The following is a 24,083-nucleotide window of genomic DNA, read 5'->3' on the forward strand; positions in this document are numbered from 1 at the left end:
TTTCTCCAACAGAGGATATCCACATTGCCATAGGGAGAAGGCCAAAGTTGACAAGTTCTCTTTCTCAGAGCTTCTAATTAACTCAACCTGTAAGACAAGAAAAAAGACCTCTGAAGAAACATCTATCATGGATGATACAGAAGAAAAGAAGCAACTCCCTGAAAAGCAACTTAGATAAAACAGACTTGCAGAGAGAAGAAAATGTAAAAACAAAACAACACTCCTCTCAGATAAGAGAATCAGTGTGTCCAAAAAGTAAAAAGCTTTTAGAAGAGGGGAAGAATGTTTGGAAAACAAAAAGTTCTTGGAATGAAGAGTTGGTAGCAGAAAAAAAAGTTGAGGAAATGTCCCACAAAGTAGGGCAGAAAGACAAGAAGGAATATAAAGGAGCAAAGGTTTAAAAAAAAAAAAAAAAAGAGAATGCTGGAGAACCTGCTTAAGTAGACTACACATGTATAATTGGGATTCTAGGAGAGAGAACAAAGAAGGGGGAGAGATTATCTATGAAATAATTTTTGCAATTCCCCAAGCAGATAGCAATTTCCAGATTGAAAGGACATGCAGCATGCACAGTGGCTGAAAATAAGTTCACAGCACTGTGCATCATGAAATTAGAATATCCAGGACAGGGAAAGGATGCTGCAGTGTCCAGGGAGAAAACATCAAGTCCCATAAAGCTAACAAGATTAGAAGTACTTAGGACTTTTCAGTAGTCATGGGAGACACTAAGAGACAATGAAGCAAAGCCTTCAAAAATTTATTTTATTTTATTTATTTATTCATGAGAGACACAGAGAGAGAGGCAGAGACACAGGCAGAGGGAGAAGCAGGCTCCATGCAGGGAGCCTGATGCAGGACTCGATCCTGGGACTGGGATCACGTCCTTAGCTGAAGGCAGGCGCTCAGCCGCTGAGCCACCCAGGGATCCCAGCCTTCAAAATTCTGAAGTAAAATTACCTCCAAGTTGGAATCCTATACTCTGCCAAACCTTCAATTCTTTATGCAGATGTAGTTAAGAGTTTGCAGACTTGCAAGGTGTCTTGCAAGCGGCTTTCCTCCACAACTCTTTATGTAGGATGTGCTCTACCACAGCGAGAGAATTCACCCAGAAATAGGAAGATGTGGCATATGGGAAGCAGAAGATCAGATGCAGGCAGGAGCCCAGTGGAGCCCGCAGGAGGGTAACAGCTGTGGGTCAGGAACAGAGGACCAGTCCGGATTGGAGGAGTGTGATGCAAGAGGTAGATACATTGATGCTTTCAGCGTAAAGGACCACTGCTTTGTCCTTTACTCTGATGACAGAATGACAGGGTAGTAAGCCTGACCCAGATTCTCCTTTCTCTTGGTCTTTTGTGCTCTCCCCTCCCTGCACTGCCTCCTGGTTCAGTTGAGAACATTCTTTTCATCCCCTCCCCACCATCCTGACTTGGTCTGGTGCTGAGACTTGGAAGTTGGCCACATTGAACTTAAAAACAAAGGATGGAATACTCCACCAACGATTCTTGTAGGCTGTTTGGTCCCTGCCCACACTCAGCCCCACCAGACCTCCCCCCCGCCCCCCACCCCCCGAGTGAGCCATAGGTCTCCTGTACTCACTCGTGACCTCGTCTGCCAGTTACTCCTGTGGGGGCTTTTGTAAACTCACAGGGTAGTTGAAGCCAGTTTATACCCCAAGATTGTTCCTGTGAACTTTTTCTAACAGAAATAGGTTTGTCTTTTCTTTACACAATAAGACTTGAGCTTATGACTCAATTTTCTAAAACTGAACACATTTTTTAAAGGATTTTATTTTATTTTTAAAAAGGTTTTATTTATTCATGAGAGACAGAGAGAGAGAGAGGCAGAGACACAGGCAGAGGGAGAAGCAGGCTTCATGCAGGGAGCCTGACATGGGACTCGATCCTGGATCTCCAGGATCACACCCCGGGCTGAAGGTGGCGCTAAACCGCTGGGCCACTGGGGCTGCCCTAAAAGATTTTATTTGTTCATGAGAGACACAGAGAGGGGCAGATTCCCGGTGGGGAGCTGGGGACTCGATCCCAGGACCCGAGCCAAAGGCAGACGCTCAACCACTGAGCCACCTGGGTGTCCGACTAAACACATTTTTTGAAGGATACGTATGTGATAAGCATAAAGAAAATCAGAGGACTGATTATCTCAAAAGGAAAAGGAGAAGAAAGATGAAATTGGGGAACACACAGGTATTTCTAATACTTTATTTCTTAGACTTAATGATGAGTGCATAGGGGTTCGTTTTATTGTTACTCCTTAATAAACAGTGTATTTAAAATTCCTCTAAAAAATAGAAATATCCTCTATGTAAGATAGAGTTTGCAATTGTAAAAAATATCCTTTATGAAAATTTATGCAAACATTCTATTTACCCACACTGTATCTCATCTTGTTGATTTTAGTACAGGTTCCTTTTTTCTTCTTTTTTGAATTGTTGTATTAAAACAATTAGTTGAGATCCCTGGGTGGCGCAGCGGTTTAGCGCCTGCCTTTGGCCCAGGGCGCGATCCTGGAGACCCGGGATCGAGTCCCACATCGGGCTCCTGGTGCATGGAGCCTGCTTCTCCCTCTGCCTGTGTCTCTGCCTCTCTCTCTCTCTCTCTGTGTGACTATCATAAATAAATAATAAAAAAAATAAAAAAATAAAACAATTAGTTGTATTAGACAAAAAATACAACAAAAAGTTGTATTAGACAAACCATGTGGTTTGGAAGGTAAAAGCTAGATTTCTTTTTAGTTAGGCTGGACCCCAAAGGGGAAAAACAATAAAGGCTGTGAAGGAAAGCATTTATAAAAATGTCCCCTTGTTACCCAAAGGCCCTAGTAATATTATCCTTGCTCTGGCTCATCATTTTACAAGGTTTGGCAAACAGAATTATTTGTATTTAACCAAGTGTTAAGTACATCAAAAATCTGAATGAAATGACCTCTGAGAGATATTTATATGATTAAGTAATTTTTAGGTAACTATAAAAAACAATTTATTGGCAGCAAAAATAGTTTCTAATTTAGTAATTTGTTACATGCCATCAAAACCTTTCACTTAAGAAAAATGGATTAAAGTGGATCATAGATTTATTGGTAACTTAAAAAATTTCCGTTTTCTAAAATGGGCAGCGTTTTTAATACAGATAAGTAAGCCTCCAACTGCCTTTATTTGACATAAGCAGTCATTCCTTCATTTCCATTTCTCAACAAAATGTATTTTACAGATGTCTTAAAGAGATTTGTTCAAATAAGATGCTACCGGATGAGAATGCAATATTACACTCTAGCTCATCTCATTTCCTCATGGCTTTCTTCATTTTCATAATGTCAGAACCATACAACCATGACGGTCTTTTCTCTCAACAAAATGTGAGCTTATTGTCACTTTGGGATGAAATTTTCCAAGAGAAGAAAAGTTGAACAGCCTCTGGGGCATTTGACTAAAATTCTATCTAGTAAAAGTTACTGAGACAGAGCAATACATAAAGATCAGTAGAAGAACATGCCAATGCTTTTCTTTTTTCTCTTCTCTTCTCTTCTCTTCTCTTCTCTTCTCTTCTCTTCTCTTCTCTTCTCTTCTCTTCTCTTCTCTTCTCTTCTCTTCTTTCTCTTCTCTTCTCTTTTCTTTTCGTTGTTCCATGAGTTTGTAGCCTTTTCTAGATATTTAGTCACACATCAAGTCTGTACATGACTATACTTTTATGCAATAGGAGTATTCCTGAAAACTCATAAAATGAGTTTGAGTTTTGCTCACATTTGAAACAGTCTTTTTGTAAAGCAAATGCTTACTTTTTTCCTGCAATCTAAATTTCATCCATACACTTATTCAAAAATATTTATGGAGAGCCTGCAGTGTAAGAGATGCTGGCCATATACCCATGAACAAAACAAATGCTTTCGCTTTCACAGAGGCTATAGTCAAAGTACCAGAAACGAACAAGACATTACACAATAAATTATAGTTGTGAGAGCTGTCTTCAAGGAAAGTCTGCCATCCTAAGATTATGGTGGATCTGACCAAGTCTAATAAAAAAAGGCTTCTCTGAGAAAGTCATGTTTAGGTGGAAACATCAGGCTGAGGGCTTAAGGATGTAAGGGTATGTGGCTTTGCAAGGGGAAGCCAGAATGCCCTAAGCTCAGAATGAGAGGAGGGGAGAGACCAGAAGGAACCAGGCAAGTAGTAGCAGCCTGATAATTTAGGGTTCTGTGACCATGTTGAGGCTTTGTAATCTATCCTCAAAGTCATGAAAGAATGTGGTGAAGATAAAATTTCATTCTCGAAAGGGCCCTCTGGTTTCGAAGGGGCAACCGTATACACGCGCGTGCTCAGGCTTAAATATATATATATACACACACACACACACACACATATTTATATATATATAAATATGGCATATACAAAAATATATATATTATATATATATATTGCCATATATATATATAAAAATATATATATATGGCATATATAAAATGGCCATAACTAAAAAATCACAAAATCCTAGATAACCTGAAAAAGAACTTAAAATTGTCAAGATCATCACTCTAAAACCACTGTACATCATCCATGCTAGATGAGATTTTATCCTGTTTCTCAATGTAGGTTTCAACGCACAGAATTATGTCTATGTTTACAGTTAAGGCATTCTCAGGTATTGAACTGGTGTCAGGTATCCAAGTGTCTCCAGAAATTGCCATCTTTTCAGGTATGAATCACCATCATCATCATCATCATTATCCAAGGTTTTGAGAGGACCTTTCCAGAGAGCATCAGACACTGGCAAGATGGTGCAGGGACTTGGGCGATGGTTCCCCAGGCAGGAAGCACCTGGGGGTGCTGAAAGCCGGGAAGTTTTCCTGACTCCCAGCATCATCTGCTACAGGGAATAAAGGTGACCCACCTCTGCCCGAAGCCCATCTCTAGAGGGCAGCCAGTATGTCAGGATCTTTTCCGCCAGAAGTCAAATAATTAGGCTGTTCATTTCTTCTGATACCAGCATGTCCACATTGTACCCCCATTCTAATATATCTCTGAGGACACACAGCACATCTCCTTGTGCAGATGAATTTCCTATTGAATTACTTGGATAATGAGAGTAATTAAAATGTTCAGATTCAGGAAACTTAAATCTTTTCTTGCCTCATTTTACTCTGAGTTCTTTATGCCCCTGAACTAGGAAAAAAGTGCAGAACAACTAGAAAGGCCTTGTCCTGTAGAAAAATAAAAATAAAACTTGCTCGTGGGAGGCAGGATGACTATTTCAGCATTTTGACTTTAGCATTAATTAACCATGACCTTGAGACAATCACTTTGAACCTCACCTGAAGAAATGAGAGATTTGGGCTAGTCAGTCTCTAAAATCCCCTACAACAGTGATGTACTAGGTTTTACCCTTCTGTTAAATATACGTTTAACTCCTTCTGTAACCATATGTATTTAGTTTAAAAAATTTCCAGTCCCTTGTACCTTCCCAGATACATCCCACTTTCCAAATGGTTAATCTTATGTGAAGCTCCAACTTGAATTATTTCCACACTTTTTATCTTCCTCTTCAATTGGAAGGCCAAGAACTGTACTGTATGGTACAGTCAAAACGCAGGATTAAATCATGCTATCATTCTATTTTTCTTCTGTTCTGTGAACTTTTTAATCGCATAATAATTGTGTACTTCCAATGTATCCATATCTCTCAAATCTTTACTGATTGAGACGAAGGTGAGCATGCCTGAGTTTACACCTTCCTACCCCATTACACTACAGCTCTTGTTTTATAGGATATAGTCATAATTTGAGCATGATTTATAGAAATATTGAAATAATAAAACATAGTATATAACCTCGGTTCAGAACTTGAATAATTTTTTCTTTGTCCTATTATCAAGACTATAGCAATTGGAAGTAAATATTAACTGCTAATATTGAACCCAATTGGCTTTGTTTTCACCTAGATAAAAACTGAGAAAGCCAGAAAATTCTGTAGGATTATACATATAAATCTACATTTGCACTGGATACTCTGAATGTGTCTTTTAAAGGTCTATTTTGATTGCAAAACTTCAAAAGTGTGTTACTCAGTGGTAGGATGTGAAATGAGCCATCACAGTCAGCTCATCTTAAGTCCTATGAGGCCTGATGTCACTGTATATAACTGTATATAACTACCTGCTGCAGTATAATCCAGTGTAGTCACATTATTTTGCCCCCAAAAGTATTCCAGTTAATTGTGGAAAAGCTAGAGTCATATATTAGCCAATATTTTTCACCATATCTAACACAGGAAGTCTTCAGGGATCCTATCATCTCAAAAAGAGAAAATAATGCTATTTGAAACAAAGCAACAGCATTATTAAGAATTTAAAGTAACTTGTAATTAAATAAATGTCAATGAATGTAATATAAAGGAAGACTTCGTTTTATACTTTGTGATTTGTTTATATTTATTACTTTTATTTGTATTTTTAAAATGAAATATTTAAAGATCCTTTTGATAAAAGTATTTTCATTTTATAAGGTAAAACTTTTTTACCCCCAGGTGGTACTTTTTTCTTCAGTCTTTGAAATCTAAAATATATTTTGAGACAAATTTACTAATTTTTGTTACTGATAGTTTGATTGAAGGAAGACACATTATTCTACAAGTCAGAAAACTTTTCTCTTAGCGGGCTGTCAGAGAAGGAGGTTGGTAGAGAAACATTTTCTCTTCTCCACTTGTATCACTTAGCTGTTGCTGCACAATACAGCATCCCCTAAATTAGTAGCTTAAAGCAGCAGCCATTTATTTAGTTCATAAATCTGTGGGTCAGCCATTTGGCTTGGCCTCAACTGGGTAGTTCTATGGTATGTGTCAGGCTTGGCCAACCTCATTGGACTAACAATGTGGCTGTGGTCAGCTTTGAGTTGGTCTGGGAATGAGTTAGTCTAGGTTGTTATTTGTTAGAATGGTTGATCTCTGCTCTATGTAGCTCTTCCTGTGACCAGCACTGCCTTATTCCCCTAGCATTTCAACAGGGTTCCAAGAGATAGAAGCAAACAAGGTCCCTTGAGGCTTTGACTCCGAACTGACCAACATCACTTCCACTGTATCCTAGAATAAAGCAACTCACAAGGCCAGCCAGCCAAAATTTAAGGATTGGGGAAGTAGATTGTGCCACTTGATAGAAGGAGTTGCAGAGTCACATTACACTCATCCACACTCTGCGTGGATGCAGAGAAGACAGTAATTGCAGCCATTCTTGCAAAAAGTCTACAATACTAAGTCTTACATTGCCCACATAATATGGGAATAATCAATAGAGTCTCTGTGGGAATCAAAAATAAGTCACTTCTTTTGTTACTAATATAATATGTTTTACTGATAAAATATAATTATTCAATTTAAAAGTAGTTAATACACTCTAGATTTGGCTTTTTAACACTAACAGGTTATATTTACTGCTAGCAGAGCATTTATTATGTACCAGGCAGTGTCCCAAACACAGTGTATAGCCCATCACAAGAGGAGGTGGTTCTTAAGAGTGTGGAGTCTGGAACCTGACTTGGCTTGAATTCTGATTTTACCACTTGTTAGCTCTGTCACCTTGGCAAATCAATTAGTTTTATTGCACTTTAGCTTCCAATCTATAGAATGGGCTAATAATAACCTAAAATGTGAGATTAACAAAAGGATTAAATCTATTTTCAGTGTTGATAATTGTACCTAGTGCCTGATGAGAGCTTTGTTACAGTCAGGTATTGTATTGTCACTGTCATGGTCATCATCTGCCACGGTATCCCTGTGATAGTTAATTTTATGAGGCATGATTAATACCCTATAGGTAGGTTCGTTATTTTCTCCATTTTACAGATAAGCACATAAGTGGAGGTTGACTAAAGTCACAAAGGCAAGATATGGCAGGTCCATTATTCAAGCCCTGGCAGCTGGTGCCAGAGTCTGGGCTTTTCATGCTATACAATCCAATACTGCCACAATATATAACAGTAGCTTCCACGGTAGTTGTGTGCAGGCCCAGCATCTACATATTTTGTTCTTTTCTCCCTATTGTCAGCATTTCAGAGAAGATTGAGCTTCCCTGCTAATTGCTTCTCAGTTGAGCAGACATAAAAAGCATCTGCACTGTAGGTGAAAAAACTTCCCCATATACTCAACTAAACTAGGGAAGAGGAGAACAGAACTGGCAGCTACTGGTCATCTTTCATATGCCAAGTGCAGAGTTATATACTTGGCAAACATCTCATTTCATCTTCACAGATAGCCCCATTAGGGATATATTGTCCTCATTTTATAGATGAGGAAACCAAGGCTGGTCTTGTCTAAAGTCACAAAGAATGAGTCTGACTCCCAAGCTTTGGCCATGATGCTGAACTGCTAAATTAAATGTAAAAAAATTCTATTATGAATACTTTGTAAAGAGATCGTATAGTAATTGTTACCTAATTTGCTTGTTTTAGAAAGGCAGAGGCTCTGACCTCTTCAAGGTGACTTCCTGGTTTCACTCTGATGAGTTACTCTATTTTTTTCACTTCTAGAGGAGATCTGTACCCTAGTTATCGCTGAGACTTTCCCCGAAGATGCAGGGATCTTTGCATGCTCTGCAAGAAATGATTATGGATCTGTAACCAGCACTGCCCAGCTGATTGTCACCTCAGGTATGTGAAGAGTAAAAAATTGACTGGGTTCTGTTCCCTAGCAGTTGGTGTGTGGTTCACCACAGCAGAAAGAACTACCCTAGAGGAGAACTCACCCCTTAGGAATGCTTGCTACCACTCCAGGAGTTATCCTAACAACCAGTGTCTCATCGTGAAACAAAGGCTTTGGGGGAGGGGGAATGGAAGTAGAGATGAAAAACAAAAAGATAATGACAGTGTAGTAACTGAACACAGGGGCTATTTTCTAAGTCTTGCAGCTTGGTCTTGGAAACAATGGGTCTGGTTTCCTAACATCCTCATGCTAACTCCGAATCATGCTAACAGCAGAAAGCCACCTCTGAATCAGAGGTGTGGTCATTCTCTGCAATGGCCAACTGAAGAGCTGGTCCTTGCACAAATCATTGTTTGAGCCATGATTGAAACTTTTGAAAAAGTAATACAAGGTAAACCTAATGTAACTTGGAGAAGCTGTGAAGATCTTAGAAATCAAATTTCATTGAAAATGAATTTTCTGATATGGAAAAAAATGAAAGCAGTATATTATCCTGTTAAAACTAATATTAAAAACTAGCCAGGGCAGCCCGGGTGGCTCAGTGGTTTAGCGCTGCCTTCAGCCCAGGGTGTGATCCTGGAGACCCGGGATCAAGTCTCGTGTCCAGCTCTCTGCATAAGCCTGCTTCTCCCTCTGCCTGTGTCTCTGCCTCCCTCTCTGTGTCTCTCATGAATTAATAAATAAAATCTTTTTAAAAAAAATCTGAATTAAAAAAAGAAGATTTATTTGTTTATTTGAGACAGAGCGTGGTGGGGGAAGGGGCAGAGGGAGAGAACCTCAAGCCGACTCTGCTGAGCAGGGAGCTTGATCTCATGACCCTGAGATCATGACCTGACCTGAAATTAAGAGTTAGGTGCTTAACTGACAGAGCCACCCTGGTGCCCCTGGATATATATATCTTTAAAGATTTTATTTATTCATTCATGAGAGACACAGAGAGACACACACACAGGCAGAAGGAGAAGGAGGCTCCCTGTGGGGAGCCTGATATAGGACTCAATCCCAGAACCCTAGGGTCATGAGCTAAGCTGAAGGCAGATGCTCAACCACTAAGCCACCCAGGCGTCCCTGGGTATTTTTTTTAAACTCATAGATGTACCACTTGCAAGGGCTACCTGAAAGCTTTTCCTATGTCTTTAGTTGACTATTTTCTCCTCTTACTAATCAGCTTTACTTTAACTTACTTTTATTGATTCATCACTGTTATTTACTTTGCAGTAGTGTTTAAAATAGTACTTTGACCAAGCCTGGCACATTGTACATACAGTAGGGAATCAAGAATTGGGTTGTGGCTGCAGGAGATAGACTTGGGGAGAATTGAACTGCACTTTGATGTCTTCAGAAGAGTGAGAAGTTGGTGCTAGGTGGCAGCAGAGGAACAAACAAGACTGGCTTAAGGATATTGGAATGCAAACTGTGTAAATGCTTTTTTGGTTAATAAAAGAAATGTAAAGTTGACTGGTTTGGTGATGGAGCCAATATGGACACAGGAAACAGAAAGTCTGGTGCCACAGTTGGAGCTGCAGAGCAGGAAGGATTTCAGGGTTTGATCCTGAGGTGGCTTGAGACTGCTCCGTCAGATGGCCCTGGCAGTAGTGCCATCTCCAACAACAGAGCCAAAAACTCTGGTCTGTAAACAATTTTGTGGCAAAAATTGGCATGCGGTCTTTCCCATTTTCACCAGAGGTGAATCTGCTGCAGGCCAAACATAATCAACAAATATTTTTTGAGCTTTCAGTTGAGCTCAGTAAGGATTTTTGAGTACATTCCAGGAGTTCTGTTGGGCTCTGGGCAAGGTGAGGAATCCAAGGATGACATGATCTTATCGGAAGATGTTTTCAGTTTATTGAGAGTTAACGAGTAAGTTTCTTTGGTACTGAATTACAGCCGTGACAATTATCTGAATTGGAAAAACATTATGTATGAGATCATAAGACAGAATTTTATTTTCCTTAGGTTTAAATAGAATATCCATTGCCCATCACAGAAAGCCTTTAGAGTTTGAGCTAATGTCAGTGAGGCACGGGTAGGATGTTCATTCGTAACCGCGGATTGCAATGTGAGCAAAGAAGGCATTATTAGTTGATGTTATTTGTGTTGTCATTTTTTACCAACTTCTGTGTTTAGGTCTTGTTTGAAATTTGTTGATGAATTGGTAGTTCATCTCTCTGCTTGTGGGCACAATCAGGAAATGAAACAGGTAGCAGTCCCTGAAAACCAATTTGGAAGAACCAGACCCTCCATCTGGCTTTGCTTGTGGATAATATGAGGGCAGCAGAGCTGCCTCCTCTTTAACTACTTAGTGGGGAACAGGGATTTTCAGGTAGTCTCTGACAGCATGAAAATAACAGTTCAACTATAGCGTCTTCTTATTTTTCCCTCTCTCTCCACATCCTTAGCCAACACTGAAAACTGTAACTATGACTCAGTGGGAGAATCCAACAATGATCACTTCCAACACTTTCCACCTCCTCCTCCAATCTTGGAGACGAGTTCCTTTGAGTTGGCTTCAAAGAAACCATCTGAGATCCAGCAGGTGAACAGCCCTGAGTTAGGACTCAGCATGGCAGCCCTTCAGATGCAGTTCAATTCTACGGAGAGGGAAACAAATGGAGTCCATCCCAGCCATGGAGTAAATGGACTGATTAACGGCAAAGCTAACAGTAATAAATCTCTTCCAACACCAGCTGTCCTGCTTTCACCCACTAAGGAGCCACCACCTCTGCTTGCCAAACCAAAACTGTGAGTATTTCTGCATGGTTTTATAATATTTTCCATACCCCTGCTAAATTGCCTTTCTGGCCAGGGAAAACTTTTTGCCTGGACTCAACTATATGGCAGGTTGCCTTTTCTGCAGGCAAGTTGTCCCTAGCTGATGTGACCTTGCTAACAATGTGAGGGGTTGGGTGTCCTTCAAAAATATAAAAGATGCCTAAAAATAAAGAAGGTAAATGAGAAAACTTGGTTAAATCTACCCTTTGCTGAAAGCTATAACTGGTTTCAGCTATAAAAATATCTATTTGTGGTGTGGCCTTTCCAATGTATAGCAAGGATGTAGCCACTCCCCAGAGGTGATTGAAAAGGAGACCTACTTTGAGTTTGTTATTAAAAACATTTCCAAGTGTTTTGAATTTAAGAATCAGTAAGGAAATCTGACAGAGATAATCCTGGGAAAACTGAAAGCTGAGGTTAGAAATTCCGTGTGCAGAACCTGGGGAAGAGGAATGAAACCAGAGATAACCAGGCTCCTCAGGGAGAAGAGTGCCCCACATAATACAGCTTACTTAGCTTTGGAATTCCATAGAATTGCTTCTTTTCATGAATACCACCTTCATATTTGATATCCATTATTTTCTTAGGATGATAAACCTTCCATGAGCTGTTTCCGTTGGCACCACACAGTGGAGAGTTGTTATGAATGGAGCCATTACAATGTCAGAGAGAGGCAGAAATCAATTAACTCCATAGTTTCTATCATAGCATAACAGACCTAGAATTACTGCCTTGATAGAGGTCAGTGGAGATGTCAGAATCATATAAAATGTCTACTCTATGAGGTCACATTTCCATTCGAATGAATTTACCAGAATCTAGGAGTTATTGTTTCCCTAGTACTGAACAGCCTACTCTTCTCCTGTTATCAGCTCGTTTGTTAGAAATGTTAGAATGTATAAGATGTTTCAATTAGAATGTCTTACCTTTGCACATCACTTTGTTTATTAAGTGGTTTCATGAGCCTTGTTAGACTAATCAAATACATCAGCCACAGAAATGTCTTAAGTTAGCAAATGGGCAGACAACTTTAGAAAAAGAAACTTCTGGACAATTTTGTGTTGAATTCTCAAAAATCTGTCTATTACTGCCTCGCACTTAATTTTGCATTTTGGCCAAACTTGTTTTTCAGGCAGCTAGGCTACTAGTGGTGTATACAGTAGTGTAAAAGATACAGGGTGAACATTTAATACCTGTGCTCCAGCTCCACTGAGATGCTGAATAGGTAAAATGAACTGAAAAGTGGCAGCCTTAAAAGAGATTTAGACCCTGGCAGCTCCATCCCAGAAATTAATTGTTACTGCTTTCTCCTTTTATCTTTGTATTTTGAATCTGTATTTGTAGTGCTTTTAATGAAATGAGGGACCTGCTCTCCTGGGAAAGACTTTTAATGATGAGGACTTCTCTGTGCTATTGATTAAATGAAGTGTATCTACCATAATGACTGTCATAAATTAGATATAAATCACGGGAAAGCAAACATGAAGAGCTGTGAACAGGCGTTTACAGCCCTTCTTATCTCAGGACTTTCAGCAACTTGTTAGCCCATGGCTCTGCTTTACAAGGATGTTAGTATGTGTGATGGGGGTGGGGTATCTCTACCAAAGAGTTCTGAGTTCAATGACATGAGTAGTTTAGGGGAGCTGGGGTGGCTCAGTTGGTTGAGTGTCCCACTCTTGATTTCAGCTCAGGTCATGATCTCAGGGTTGTGAGATCAAGCCCCATGTTGGGCTCTGTGTTCAACAGAGAGTCTGCTTGAGATTCTCCCTCCTTTCTTTTCCCCTCCCTTGATTCATGGATACACACTTTCTCTCTCTCAAATAAATCAATTAAAAAAAAAAAAAGATGAGTAGCTTAAGTTTAAAGAGTGACAACTGTGATTTGCTATTAGCCAGATTTTCAATACAATGTAAGGTATAGAAAAATGGACTTTATTGCTTACTATCCAAATAGAGGGTTTACTCTGCTTCATGAGGAAATTTAGGGAAAGGCAAATCACCTAATAATAAAACCTGGTAGCTTACAAGTAACATTACTTACACCAATTTTTACCACTGGTTGTTGTTTTTTTTTTCCCCCAAATCTTCATGTGCTTAAATATATTCTCAGAGTATCACTTAATTCTTATCATATTGTATTAGTACCTGCTGTTTACTAGGTAGAAAATAAAAATATGTGATAACACTTTCAAAATACATATTTTAAAGTTTTCTTATGAGGTATAATACTTTCTTGGATTTGTCTTAATTACAAAGTAAATGTATACTTGATGTGCCAATTCAAACAATACAGAAGAAATTAAAAAGTGAATGCTATTTGCTTTTCCTCTTCCATCCTGCCTTTTTGAGGTTGAACTAGTGTTACTGGTTCAGTCCAGTCTTCCAATCCTTTCTCTATTGTCATGGTCTTTTCCGAAAAGGTTTCTCATTGTTTTACAAGTGAGCCATTGATGGAGGAATGCTTCATCATTCCATTGAATGACATCTGTAATAATTTAGAATGGCATTGAAATTACTGACAAGGACTACAGACAGATAACTACCAACTAAAATTCTTTCACATGTCTATTCCTTTTTCAGACATTGGAGAGAAAATGAAATTTTGCCTCTTACTGTTGGCAGTTAAAAAGTATGCATTGCTCTAATCTTTTTCCACTAGCCTGTGATTTTATTCCCTTTCAAGAAAGGAGAGGCTTATATTTTGGGGCTATATTTTATGCCATTTCATTCTTCTGAATCATTTGTAATCAGATAAATAGAAAACAATTTGGAGGGGGTAAATAGTAGGAATTAAAACATTTACTCTTGGAATAAATTAACCCAAAAGGCATGTTTGACTCGTCAGATTCCTTTCTTTTTTTTAAAGAAGTAGTTTCTGGGATCCCTGGGTGGCGCAGCGGTTTGGCACCTGCCTTTGGCCCAGGGCGCGATCCTGGAGACCCGGGATCGAATCCCACGTCGGGCTCCCGGTGCATGGAGCCTGCCTCTCTCTCTGCCTGTGTCTCTGCCTCTCTCTCTCTCTCTCTCTGTGAGACTATCATAAATAAATAAAAATTAAAAAAAAAAGTAGTAGTTTGTTTGTTTGTTTTTTAAGATTTTATTTATTTATTCATGGGAGACACAGAGAGAGAGAGACACGCAAGCAGAGGGAAAAGCAGGCTCCATGCAGGGAGCCCGACTTGGGACTGGATCCCGGGTCCCCAGGATCACGCCCTGGGCTGAAGGCGGCGCTAAACCGCTGAGCCACCCAGGCATCCTGACTCGTCAGATTGCTAAGGAATTATCATTTTCAAAAAGAAAATCTCTTTGCATTTTTTCTCTCAATAGTTGCAGTACTGATGATGAGAAGAAAAAAAAAATCCAAGACTAAACTGGAAAGATAGAATTGTTTTCTTTAGCAGTCATGATCCCTTATATCCCACCTGAAGTCCTCACCAGTAGCTTTGCAGCCTCCCAGACCTCCAGCCGAGTCTGCCCTACCTGTCCTGAGGGCCAGTTTCCTGGCTCAGCATCCTGTTGACATCCACTTCAGTTTCTGCATCTCTCAATGTCTTTGTGTCAAATACCGTCCCTCAAGTAGAAGTTTAACATGATTCAATAGGCTCTTCTTACTGAAGATGCCATGCACATTGGATTTTTGGCATAATGTTACCACTTGCGGTGGGAATAGAAGTGCACTTAGAATACTACACAGGAAAAATTCCTAAATGAGAGTTATGTGTTCGATACTCATAATCTTCTATGACAGTGCAAAGAAAAGAAGCAACATGGTGCTGAAGTCCTAATTCTTATCAGAGAAAAAGAGAAAGGAATAAATACAAACCTACCTTAGGAACTATTTGTTACATTGTTTTCCTTGTTGGAGTACCCCAGATAAGTCTGTTGCCTCCCACTCCCTGCAAATTATGTCTGAAGATTCAAAATAAACATAGGGCTCAGTTTGTGAATAGGAAAGAAAATCCCTGTTTCTCTTTATTCCTGCCAAAACACAGTCCTTCAAAGGCATGGATATGTATGGGATCCCCAGGAATAAACCCTGGAAGGAAGCTTTGGAATGCCAAATTTAGTAGGTGATTTGCAAAACATATAGTAAAGCGTGGTTGTGGTCATGTTTTTCCACTGAGCTCACCTCCTAAATTAGACCAAACAATATCTAAATAACATGCTGCTTTCAAATCTCATTTGCTTCTTTGTTTTTAATATTCTTCCTGTCTTGTGGGAGGGAGGGAGATTATAAACCTGTGGAGAAAGCAAAATGAGAAGCCAAAAGGGAGATTTCTGAAGGGCGAACCAACAGGCAAGTCCTCGCACCCAGGAAAGCACAAGTCAGCAGATAACACGATGCACACTTGCCACTCTGGTGCCTCAGCCTGAGAGTCCATGCCCTTTGACTGGAGGAATGAGAACGAAATGTTTCCAGAATTTTTAACATGCCTAATCAACAGCTAAGCTAGATATGGATTTAACTCTTTGTCCTGGTCTTACTGCTTTCTCTATCCCTTGCCTCTAAGGAGAAAGCATCGTCATTTCCTATCTGAAAAGGGTAAAATGATTTCAGGCTGAATCGGGCTTTTGGAAATGATGGCATTTCATTACCTTCATCTCTTTCTCTTTCCTCTCAGTCCCACCCTTAGACACCTCATTGTTCCCACAGCTCTTGTCTCAAGAGAGGGGCATGTCTTAGATGCTCATTCATACTGAGGCCCTGGGGGTTTTGTGTGTCACATCAGCGCAGCTGTGGCCTGACGAAGTGAAGCGGTGTCTTCAGCCCTAAGTGATCACCAGCACTGTGTAAAATCAGAGACACGGCCTCTCACTGCCTGTGTGAGAATGAGGATGGTGTATCGGAGAGACCGAAGAGGAGGAGAGAGCAGCCCATGTCCCTCTCTTTAGCAGTGTTTGAACTATGCCCAGCTTGCTATATTTGGAAGTTCCTTAAGGTTTCCCCCACACTTCAAGCACAAGTTGTTCCTTGGCCTAGAATGTTCTGCTCCCCAGAATGTTCCACTAGTAGCTGGCCCCTTCTGGCTTTCAGCTCCCAGCTTAATGTCCCCACCTCCCCTAACCACCCAATCTAATGCTAATTCTCCAGCTGTTAAACTTGGCTCTTCTCAATAAATCATCCTCTTTAATGACCGCATAGCATGTAACTCTTTCTGATAGCTTCCTATTGACTTCTTGTTAGTATGTGTACTGCTTTTGCCCCTCTATTATAATGCGAGCTTTTTGAGAATAGGAACCTTGACCATTTTTCACTGCCTTTTCACCAGGACCTAGACCAGGGCTGACATGATCAAAAACATTTTTGAATGAGTGAAGCAGGAACAGACCAACGAAAAGGAAGAGCAAGCTCTCCTACGATTAGAGCAAGCCTGTTTGTTCCGTTTAACCTCATACCTAGACGGACTGAGACTTTTGTTTTCAAACCTCATCAGTTCCAGAGTTTTCCTACTTAATCATACTTTTCCAGCTGACCTCATTTACCTTATACAGAATGATATGAAGAACTAAATAAGAATCCCATGGAATAGAATGACATTGGAAAAGTTTGTTCAGCCAAGTTACTCAATTTGGGGACCCTTTCAACTCCTCCTCCTTTTCTCCTGTGTTTCATTAACATTTTAATTTTTTTTTCATTAACATCTTACTTTAAAATATCATGGAGAAAGTGAGACATTTGAAAGGTCTGAGAGGACATTTTCCTTCTCTAGTACATACTTGCAGTGTCAGTTGGCCACAGTACAATCAAACCGCTAGTTCAAGGTGTGTGTACTTGACATGTTAACACTCCCATCAGATGCCAGACTTTTGATGAAAGACTGAGAGCTTCTGTGCTACTCCCTTCCTGCCCTGTTGATGTTGGACGGCTGCTCGAACTCCAACGTGCGGCTTGGTCAGTATAATTTAGAGAGTTGAACATTTTTCCATCCTTTAACCTCTACTAATTGCTTCTCCCTCTGCTATGTCTCTACCTCTCTATGTGTGTCTCTCATGAATAAATACCCTCTACTAATTGGGATGTAAGAACTCACTATATCACTGACATTAGAATATAAATGGTTTCCTATGTTCTGTAAACCTTACCTTATAGGTTTAACACACAGGCAAGGAGAGGATAAGCGCAACAGTTTGAGGCAAAATAAGCAACGGAGATTGAAGAGGTATAATCATCAAGCAATTATAGAGAGGTCTTAAGTGTACATAAATGTATTTAAAAATCTAACACTTTTCATTCACTATTAATTGAGCATCAGCAATGTATTGGGTGCTGAGGACACACAGATGAAAAAGACAAAAGCATTACCTTTGAATAATATATGGTTTAGTGATCGCTAAGATCATATCGGCAAGAATACACCAATGAATTCTACACATCTTTTAAAGTTATGTAAATGTTGTAGGCAAATGACTAATTCCTAAGTTAATTTCAGTGCAACCCAGTTGCCTTCTCTTCCTAATTTAATATTTGGAAGATAAGCCATTCTGCTTTTGATCCTGAAGACTAAATAGGCAGCGACTTCCATTTCTGGTTAAATGGTTTTTGTTATCTGCTGAGTCTAGTCAAATAACGAAGCAGTCTAATAGCAGTGAAAGTGCAAACTATGGAACGAGCAGAGCCTTCAAAATAATATTAGGGCAAAAAGAGCAGAACGTAGTGTTTTCAGTTTGTTATAAAATCACATCTATACAAACACACGCACACATTCACCAAGCACATTGGAAAATGGTGAATAAGGAATGTAGGCAAGATCATGGCCTTAATCTTGTAGCACCTGGCCATGCATGCAGATATGGGCTCTTCATAAATACAACATGATGATGACTATGCATTAACAGTGTTGGTGTTGGATCACTGTAAAAACAACCCTTCCCTGAAATGGAAAATTCAATCAAGGAACTTCCTGAAGTGTGAAACTTTTAACTAAGGAATAACATTTTGATGTATTTTTCCTTGTGATTTTTTTCATGTAAAAATTGGCTCTGATACAGTGTCGCGTTCTTAGATATTAGAATAATAGTACTATAATAGTACTTTGCTGTGCTAGTGTTTTGGTGAATATAATGTTTAATTACATTTCCAAAAGGAGGTTGAGTCCTTATTTTTATGGCTGGTAGTCTTATTTTGTGTCCAAAATATAGTTGGAAATACTTACAGATACCCCGTGTGCATTCAAAGGTGGTCCTCAACCATCCACAAGAAATCCTATATGTGCATCTCAAATAATAGATGCTTTCCATGAAAGAGTAAAACTATGGTGCAATATTTCTTCAACATTTCCGTCTCATCTTGCCTCAGTATGTACGAGAGCTCCTTTAGTGATTACAAAGTAATTTGATTAAAGTCCCTGCTGGGTAGTGGCCTTTTGGAAGGGCCAGGGCTCAGCTCAGAAATCAGATGGAGCCATATATGAGCAGTATGCTCAGAGATGATGCTTGGATCTCATGTCAAAATAACAACGTAGTGTTAAGCCCCAGAAAACTAGAAACAATTGTATGTATATACAGCTTAATATCAATTTTATGAGAAAAACTTAAACCAACTAAAAATGTTTTTATTAGAAGGAATTATATCAAAATAATACCGTTGGTTCTTTGGTGGAGTTTTGAGATTATCTTTTCTTGTTAAGTAGTCCTGATTTTTCAGCTTTTCAACACTAAGGTTTATTACATTTGTAATTACAAAGTGGTATTTTGAAGGAAATAAGCACTTCCAATTCTGTTTGCACCATCCTCCCTTCTGCATTTAACCTCAGCTCATTCTTCTTTTCATCATAGATGCTCCCTTCTCCATAAGAGTATCCAAGTTCAATTTTGAGCACAGTTGAAAGCAGAATGTTCTGGTACTGAATATTCTCACTTTCCCCAGTTGGAGCTTCTCTCTTCTAGAAGCCAGTGGCTTCAGGATTCCATCTGGGTTTCTAGGACCCACCTTTGGAAGCCCTCCTCAGAAAATGTCCTAAACTCCAGAATGACTTTGCTTCTCCATGAACACTCTAACATCCCCACACCAACCAAAACTCCCATTCTTTCAATTGCACATCTCAAAAGTGACAGGAATAAGATAATTTTTCACCTTTAAGTTGAAAATAAGCCAACTGTTTTGAAGATTGATATTTAATGTATAATCCATACAAGGCCTTCCACAGGAAGGAGGATGAAAACTTTTCCCTCAGAAGAAGCAGGGAGAAAAAAAAAAAAAAGAAGAAGCAGGGAAGGGGAAAAGATGTAGGAACAGAAAACTGAAGTGCTAAGCCAAATAACAATATTACCAGTAAGATATATGATGAAGACATTTGCTGAAATAGGAAGGATAATTATGGTAAGTGTGAGATTAAGAACAGTGAAAAAGGCTGAAGAGAACTCTGAGAGGTGATCAGGATACCAAGAAAGGAGTGCCATGCCATTTCCTAGCAAAAGTGAGAACACATATTAGAGTCAATGAGCATATTTTGTGACTTTATTTCAACCATAATCTTTACTCTGAAGGGAGGAACTGGCAAGATGGAGATGCTATAATATTTAATGTGATGATCCTTGAGAAGTGTCCTCGAAATCCTCATCCAAGCAGTGTGTGGCATCAGAAAGGAAAGCAGAGAAAGGCAGATCAGGACTTAAGGGGGAAAGAGATAATGACTCAAGAAAATGGCAATAACAGCAAGAGGGAAAATGACTCAAAGGGAGAATGAAATGGGAAGATAGGAAAAAGGAACAGTGGTTATGATTAGAGGACTCTGAAAGTTCAAAATCTTAAAGACCCTCCAAGTGCTGAAGGAATTTAAGACATTATCTGTTTGAGTGGATAGTTGAAGTGGAAGTTAAGGTCATAGCAGTAGAGGAAGTGGTCAAGGAACCATGAAGTTAAGATGTTAGAAAGAACTTAACATGGATGGTGGCCAGAAGTGATGGCAGGAAATGAAAGGCTAAATGGTAAAGTCATTGAGAAAAATGAGGAAATGGCTGAGCTTGTTGGTGACAACCAAGGAAGAGAGAGTGATATAGGTGGAGCACATAGACTTCAAAAAGGAGCAGATGTTGGGTGAATGACAGGCAAAACTGTTGTAATAGCTTTGGAGACAGGTGAGCATGCAGAGCCCTCCATGCTCAGAGAAGATCGTGATGAAGTTAGTAGCATCATCAAAGAAAGACATTTCAGTTAAGACAAAAGCATTTTTTTAATTAAAAAAATTCTTTAAGAAGATTTTATTTATTTATTCATGAGACACACACACACACACACACACACACACACACACACACAGAGGCAGAGACACAGGCAGAGGGAGAAGCAGGTTCCCCACAAGGAGCCGGATGCAGGACTCTATCCCAGATCTTGGGATCACGCCCTAAGCCAAAGGCAGACCCTCAACCACTGAGCCACCCAGGTGTCCTGACAAAAGCATTTCTAATGAGAATAGAAAGTGTCCTTGTTGGTTAGAAACAGTCAAAGAATCCTGCAGACAATAGAAGGAATCCGGAGAAGGATGACCACCAGGGAAGGGAGAACAAGGAGACAGCTTTAGGGGAGATGTTTGCATCCGAAGAGGTAAGATGAGAGGATGAGAGAACGAGAATATCCTGGAGGATCACTTGCTGTTATTTCATGAAGATTATTTGTAGTTAGAAGCTGATAGAGCCATTTCCAGTATAATTAATGTCTTCTGACCTCTGGATGTGAAGGTTCCCACTGGTATAATAACTGCCTGCTCTGTTTGTTTCCTTTTTTTCTTTCTTTCTTGCTCCAGATTGCTGCTTATTTTTTTGATCTAACTTCCACTTCAACTATCCACTCAAATAGATAATGTCTTAAATTCCTTCCGCACTTGGAGGTTCTTAAGATTTTGAGAGTCCTCTAATCACAACCACTGTTCCTTTTTCCTACCTTCCCATTTCATTCTCCCTCTGAGTCATTTTCCCTTTTGCTGTTACTACCATTTTATAGTTGCTAACTTTTTCTATTCAAGGCAGACCTTGAATTGCGTTTTTATTGAACAAGCCTATTTCCTATATTTGAATATTTTGAACAATTGTTCTCAATTAACAGGTCTCTCATCCATATATATTGAATTTCACTTTGTGTCTTCAACTTTTACTACTGGAGAATTTATTTCTTTATGCTTCAGGCTAAAAATATGTGAGGTTGCCAATTTTTTACCATTGATTTATTTTTTCTGCTAATGTGTAAGTTTTTCATTCAAACTAATATATCACCTAATGGTGAGAACATTAGTAACAGGGAGGTTTATTTTAGTTGGTTTCTATTTCATGTGTAAAAGCAGATGATTCATTTTCTCAACAAACCTAAGAATGACTGCTTCCTTACTTGACTAAAGTTATGATTATACAAACCTTGTAGATAACAATGGAATCGATGTAGATTTTTGAAAACCTTTCCATATGTGGCAAGGTATTAAATATGCTTTCATTTGGTTTTAAGAATAATTCATGTATTAAGCTAATTCAAGAAACTGTGCAGATTTTCATGAAACAGGTTGGCTGGTTAAATCACTTATATGTTAAACACATAAATTTGCTTCATTATTCAAAAGAGAACTATAAATTAATTGCTGAATCTCAAACTTTGGTATACTAGGTTCATGTCTTCTGACCTCTGGATATGAAGGTTCTCACTGGTATAATACTCCCTGCTCTGTTTCTTTTCTTTTCTTTTCTTTTTTTTTTTTGTCCTTTCTTGCCCCAGGTTTCTATATTTTTTAAAATTTAAATTCAATTAATTAACATATAGTGTATTATTATTTTCAGAGGTAGAGTTCAGTGATTCATCAGTTGCATATAACACCCAGTGCTCATTACATCCTGTGCCCTCCTTACTGCCCATCACCCAGTTACCCCACCTCCCCTCCAGCAACCCTCAGTTTGTTTGCTATGATTGAGTCTCTTATAGTTTGTTTCCCTCTCTGATTTCATCTTGTTTTATTTTTCCCTCCCTCCCTCCATGCTCCTCCATCCTGCTTCTTAAATTCCATATATGAGTGAAATCCTGTGGTATTTGTCTCTGACTGACTTCACTCAGCTTAATCCCTTTCTAGTTTCATCCCTGTTGTTGCAAAAGGCAAGATTTCATTGTTTATGAGGGCTGAGTAGTATTCCATTGTGTGTATATACACCACATCTTTATCTATTCATCTGTCGATGGACATCTGGGCTCCGTTTCTGAGGGCTTTTGTTAGTATGTGCATTGATTGTAAAAGGTTTTTGTTGCTGCTCAGAGGAAATGCCCCAGTAAATTTATCCATCTACTTAATTTCTGCATTCACATTCCCACTGTGTTTGCTCTACCTCATCTCAACTCAGAAACCTTGAGAATGTATTTGCTTTGTGCCCTGCTCCATTTCATGGCGTTCCTTAGGTCTGTTTTTTATTTAAATGGAATGATGTGGGTATCTACAGTAGGTAGCACTTAAGGGATTCCAGTGCGAACCTCCTGATGAGAAGCTAGTAAAACCAAGGAGTCACTGACATACTATCTAGATATTTTTACTTCACTATGTCAGGAACCAAAAAGAGTAGGTGCAGCTATCTAGTATTCTTTTTCCTCATAAGAGTTTATAAATAGGTCAAATACGGGTAATTATATGCCTCAGCTATAATTTTAAACTTGCTGCTTTCCTAGTAATTGGCATTAAATATGAAGGTTGTGAAAGATTTCTGGAAAGACCACAAAATATTTTCTTGTCCTCATTTCTTTGTTGAAATAGTTCATATGCCATCTGGTTTCAGGAATGTATCATTATATGCAGTGTTTGTAGCAAAAAAAAAAAAAAAAAAAAGCCATAAAAGATGGCCTGAGTACAATGCCTTGCAAAGTAAAAATGTTTTTTGTTCTCCGTACTTTCTAAAATTGAGTTTATAGTTTGGTCTTCCAAATAGTTTTAGCCATGGGGTAAATCCTTGCTTTGGATGATTGTATTTTCATGTCTCATGCCCTCCTCTCCCTTGTAGCTCTTAGCTCTTGCTTTCTTCAAAGGGCATCCTTTAAAACAAATGTGAAATGTTTACACTTATTTGTATTGTATCACAAAGGGGTTTTACACAGAGAAGAGAGGATTATTGATGATGAAGCATTCTAGAATAACAGCAAGAGTTCCACTGCATGTTTGTTCTAATTATTCTACCATTAAAAAGCAGAATTATATTTGGTTGTGTCATTATTAAGGCTTTCTGATACTAAACAGCTGCCTTACTAGAGAGAAGTTATTAAAGGATTTTTTGTTTTACTGAAACCTGGTAGGAGGAGGTTACTAAAAGCAATTAGGTGGTTGCAGAACCTCCTTTTACTTGAAAGTTAAGTTACACTGAGGACCCTGGTCCCCATTTCACCATGAAGGCAGCTTGAAAGAAATTTGCATTTGTTATTTTGCATTATAACAAGGGAACGAACAAAAGCTCCCTTTGTTGACTCTGAAGTTTCGCCTGGAGCTAGATCATGAGCAGCAGCTATGCTTTTGCTTTGTATCTGGTGCTGTGTCTGATCTGCTGTCTTCTCATACTGGAAGATCTTGGAGTAGACGAAATGCAGGCAGGCAAATATGCAGACTTGAACCTGGATCCAGTTCAGGCCCCAAACATAGAAATCTGGATTTGGATGGAATGAGAA

General features: G+C 39.1%; 1 protein-coding gene across 6 annotated transcripts in view; it reads left to right on the forward strand.

Moving 5' to 3' along the window:
* The window catches only part of PALLD (palladin, cytoskeletal associated protein), a 408,251-nt gene that overhangs the window by 198,868 nt on the left and 185,300 nt on the right, over window positions 1–24,083 (forward strand). For all 6 annotated transcript variants that reach the window (XM_077868505.1, XM_077868503.1, XM_077868504.1 and 3 more), the window contains 2 exons: window positions 8,525–8,644; window positions 11,096–11,438. In XM_077868505.1, the coding sequence (XP_077724631.1) occupies window positions 8,525–8,644; window positions 11,096–11,438 (463 nt within the window). The remainder of the gene's footprint in view (window positions 1–8,524; window positions 8,645–11,095; window positions 11,439–24,083) is intronic.

Source organism: Canis aureus, chromosome 24 (genome assembly GCF_053574225.1).
Source record: "Canis aureus isolate CA01 chromosome 24, VMU_Caureus_v.1.0, whole genome shotgun sequence".
Classification (NCBI taxonomy): Eukaryota; Metazoa; Chordata; class Mammalia; order Carnivora; family Canidae; genus Canis; species Canis aureus.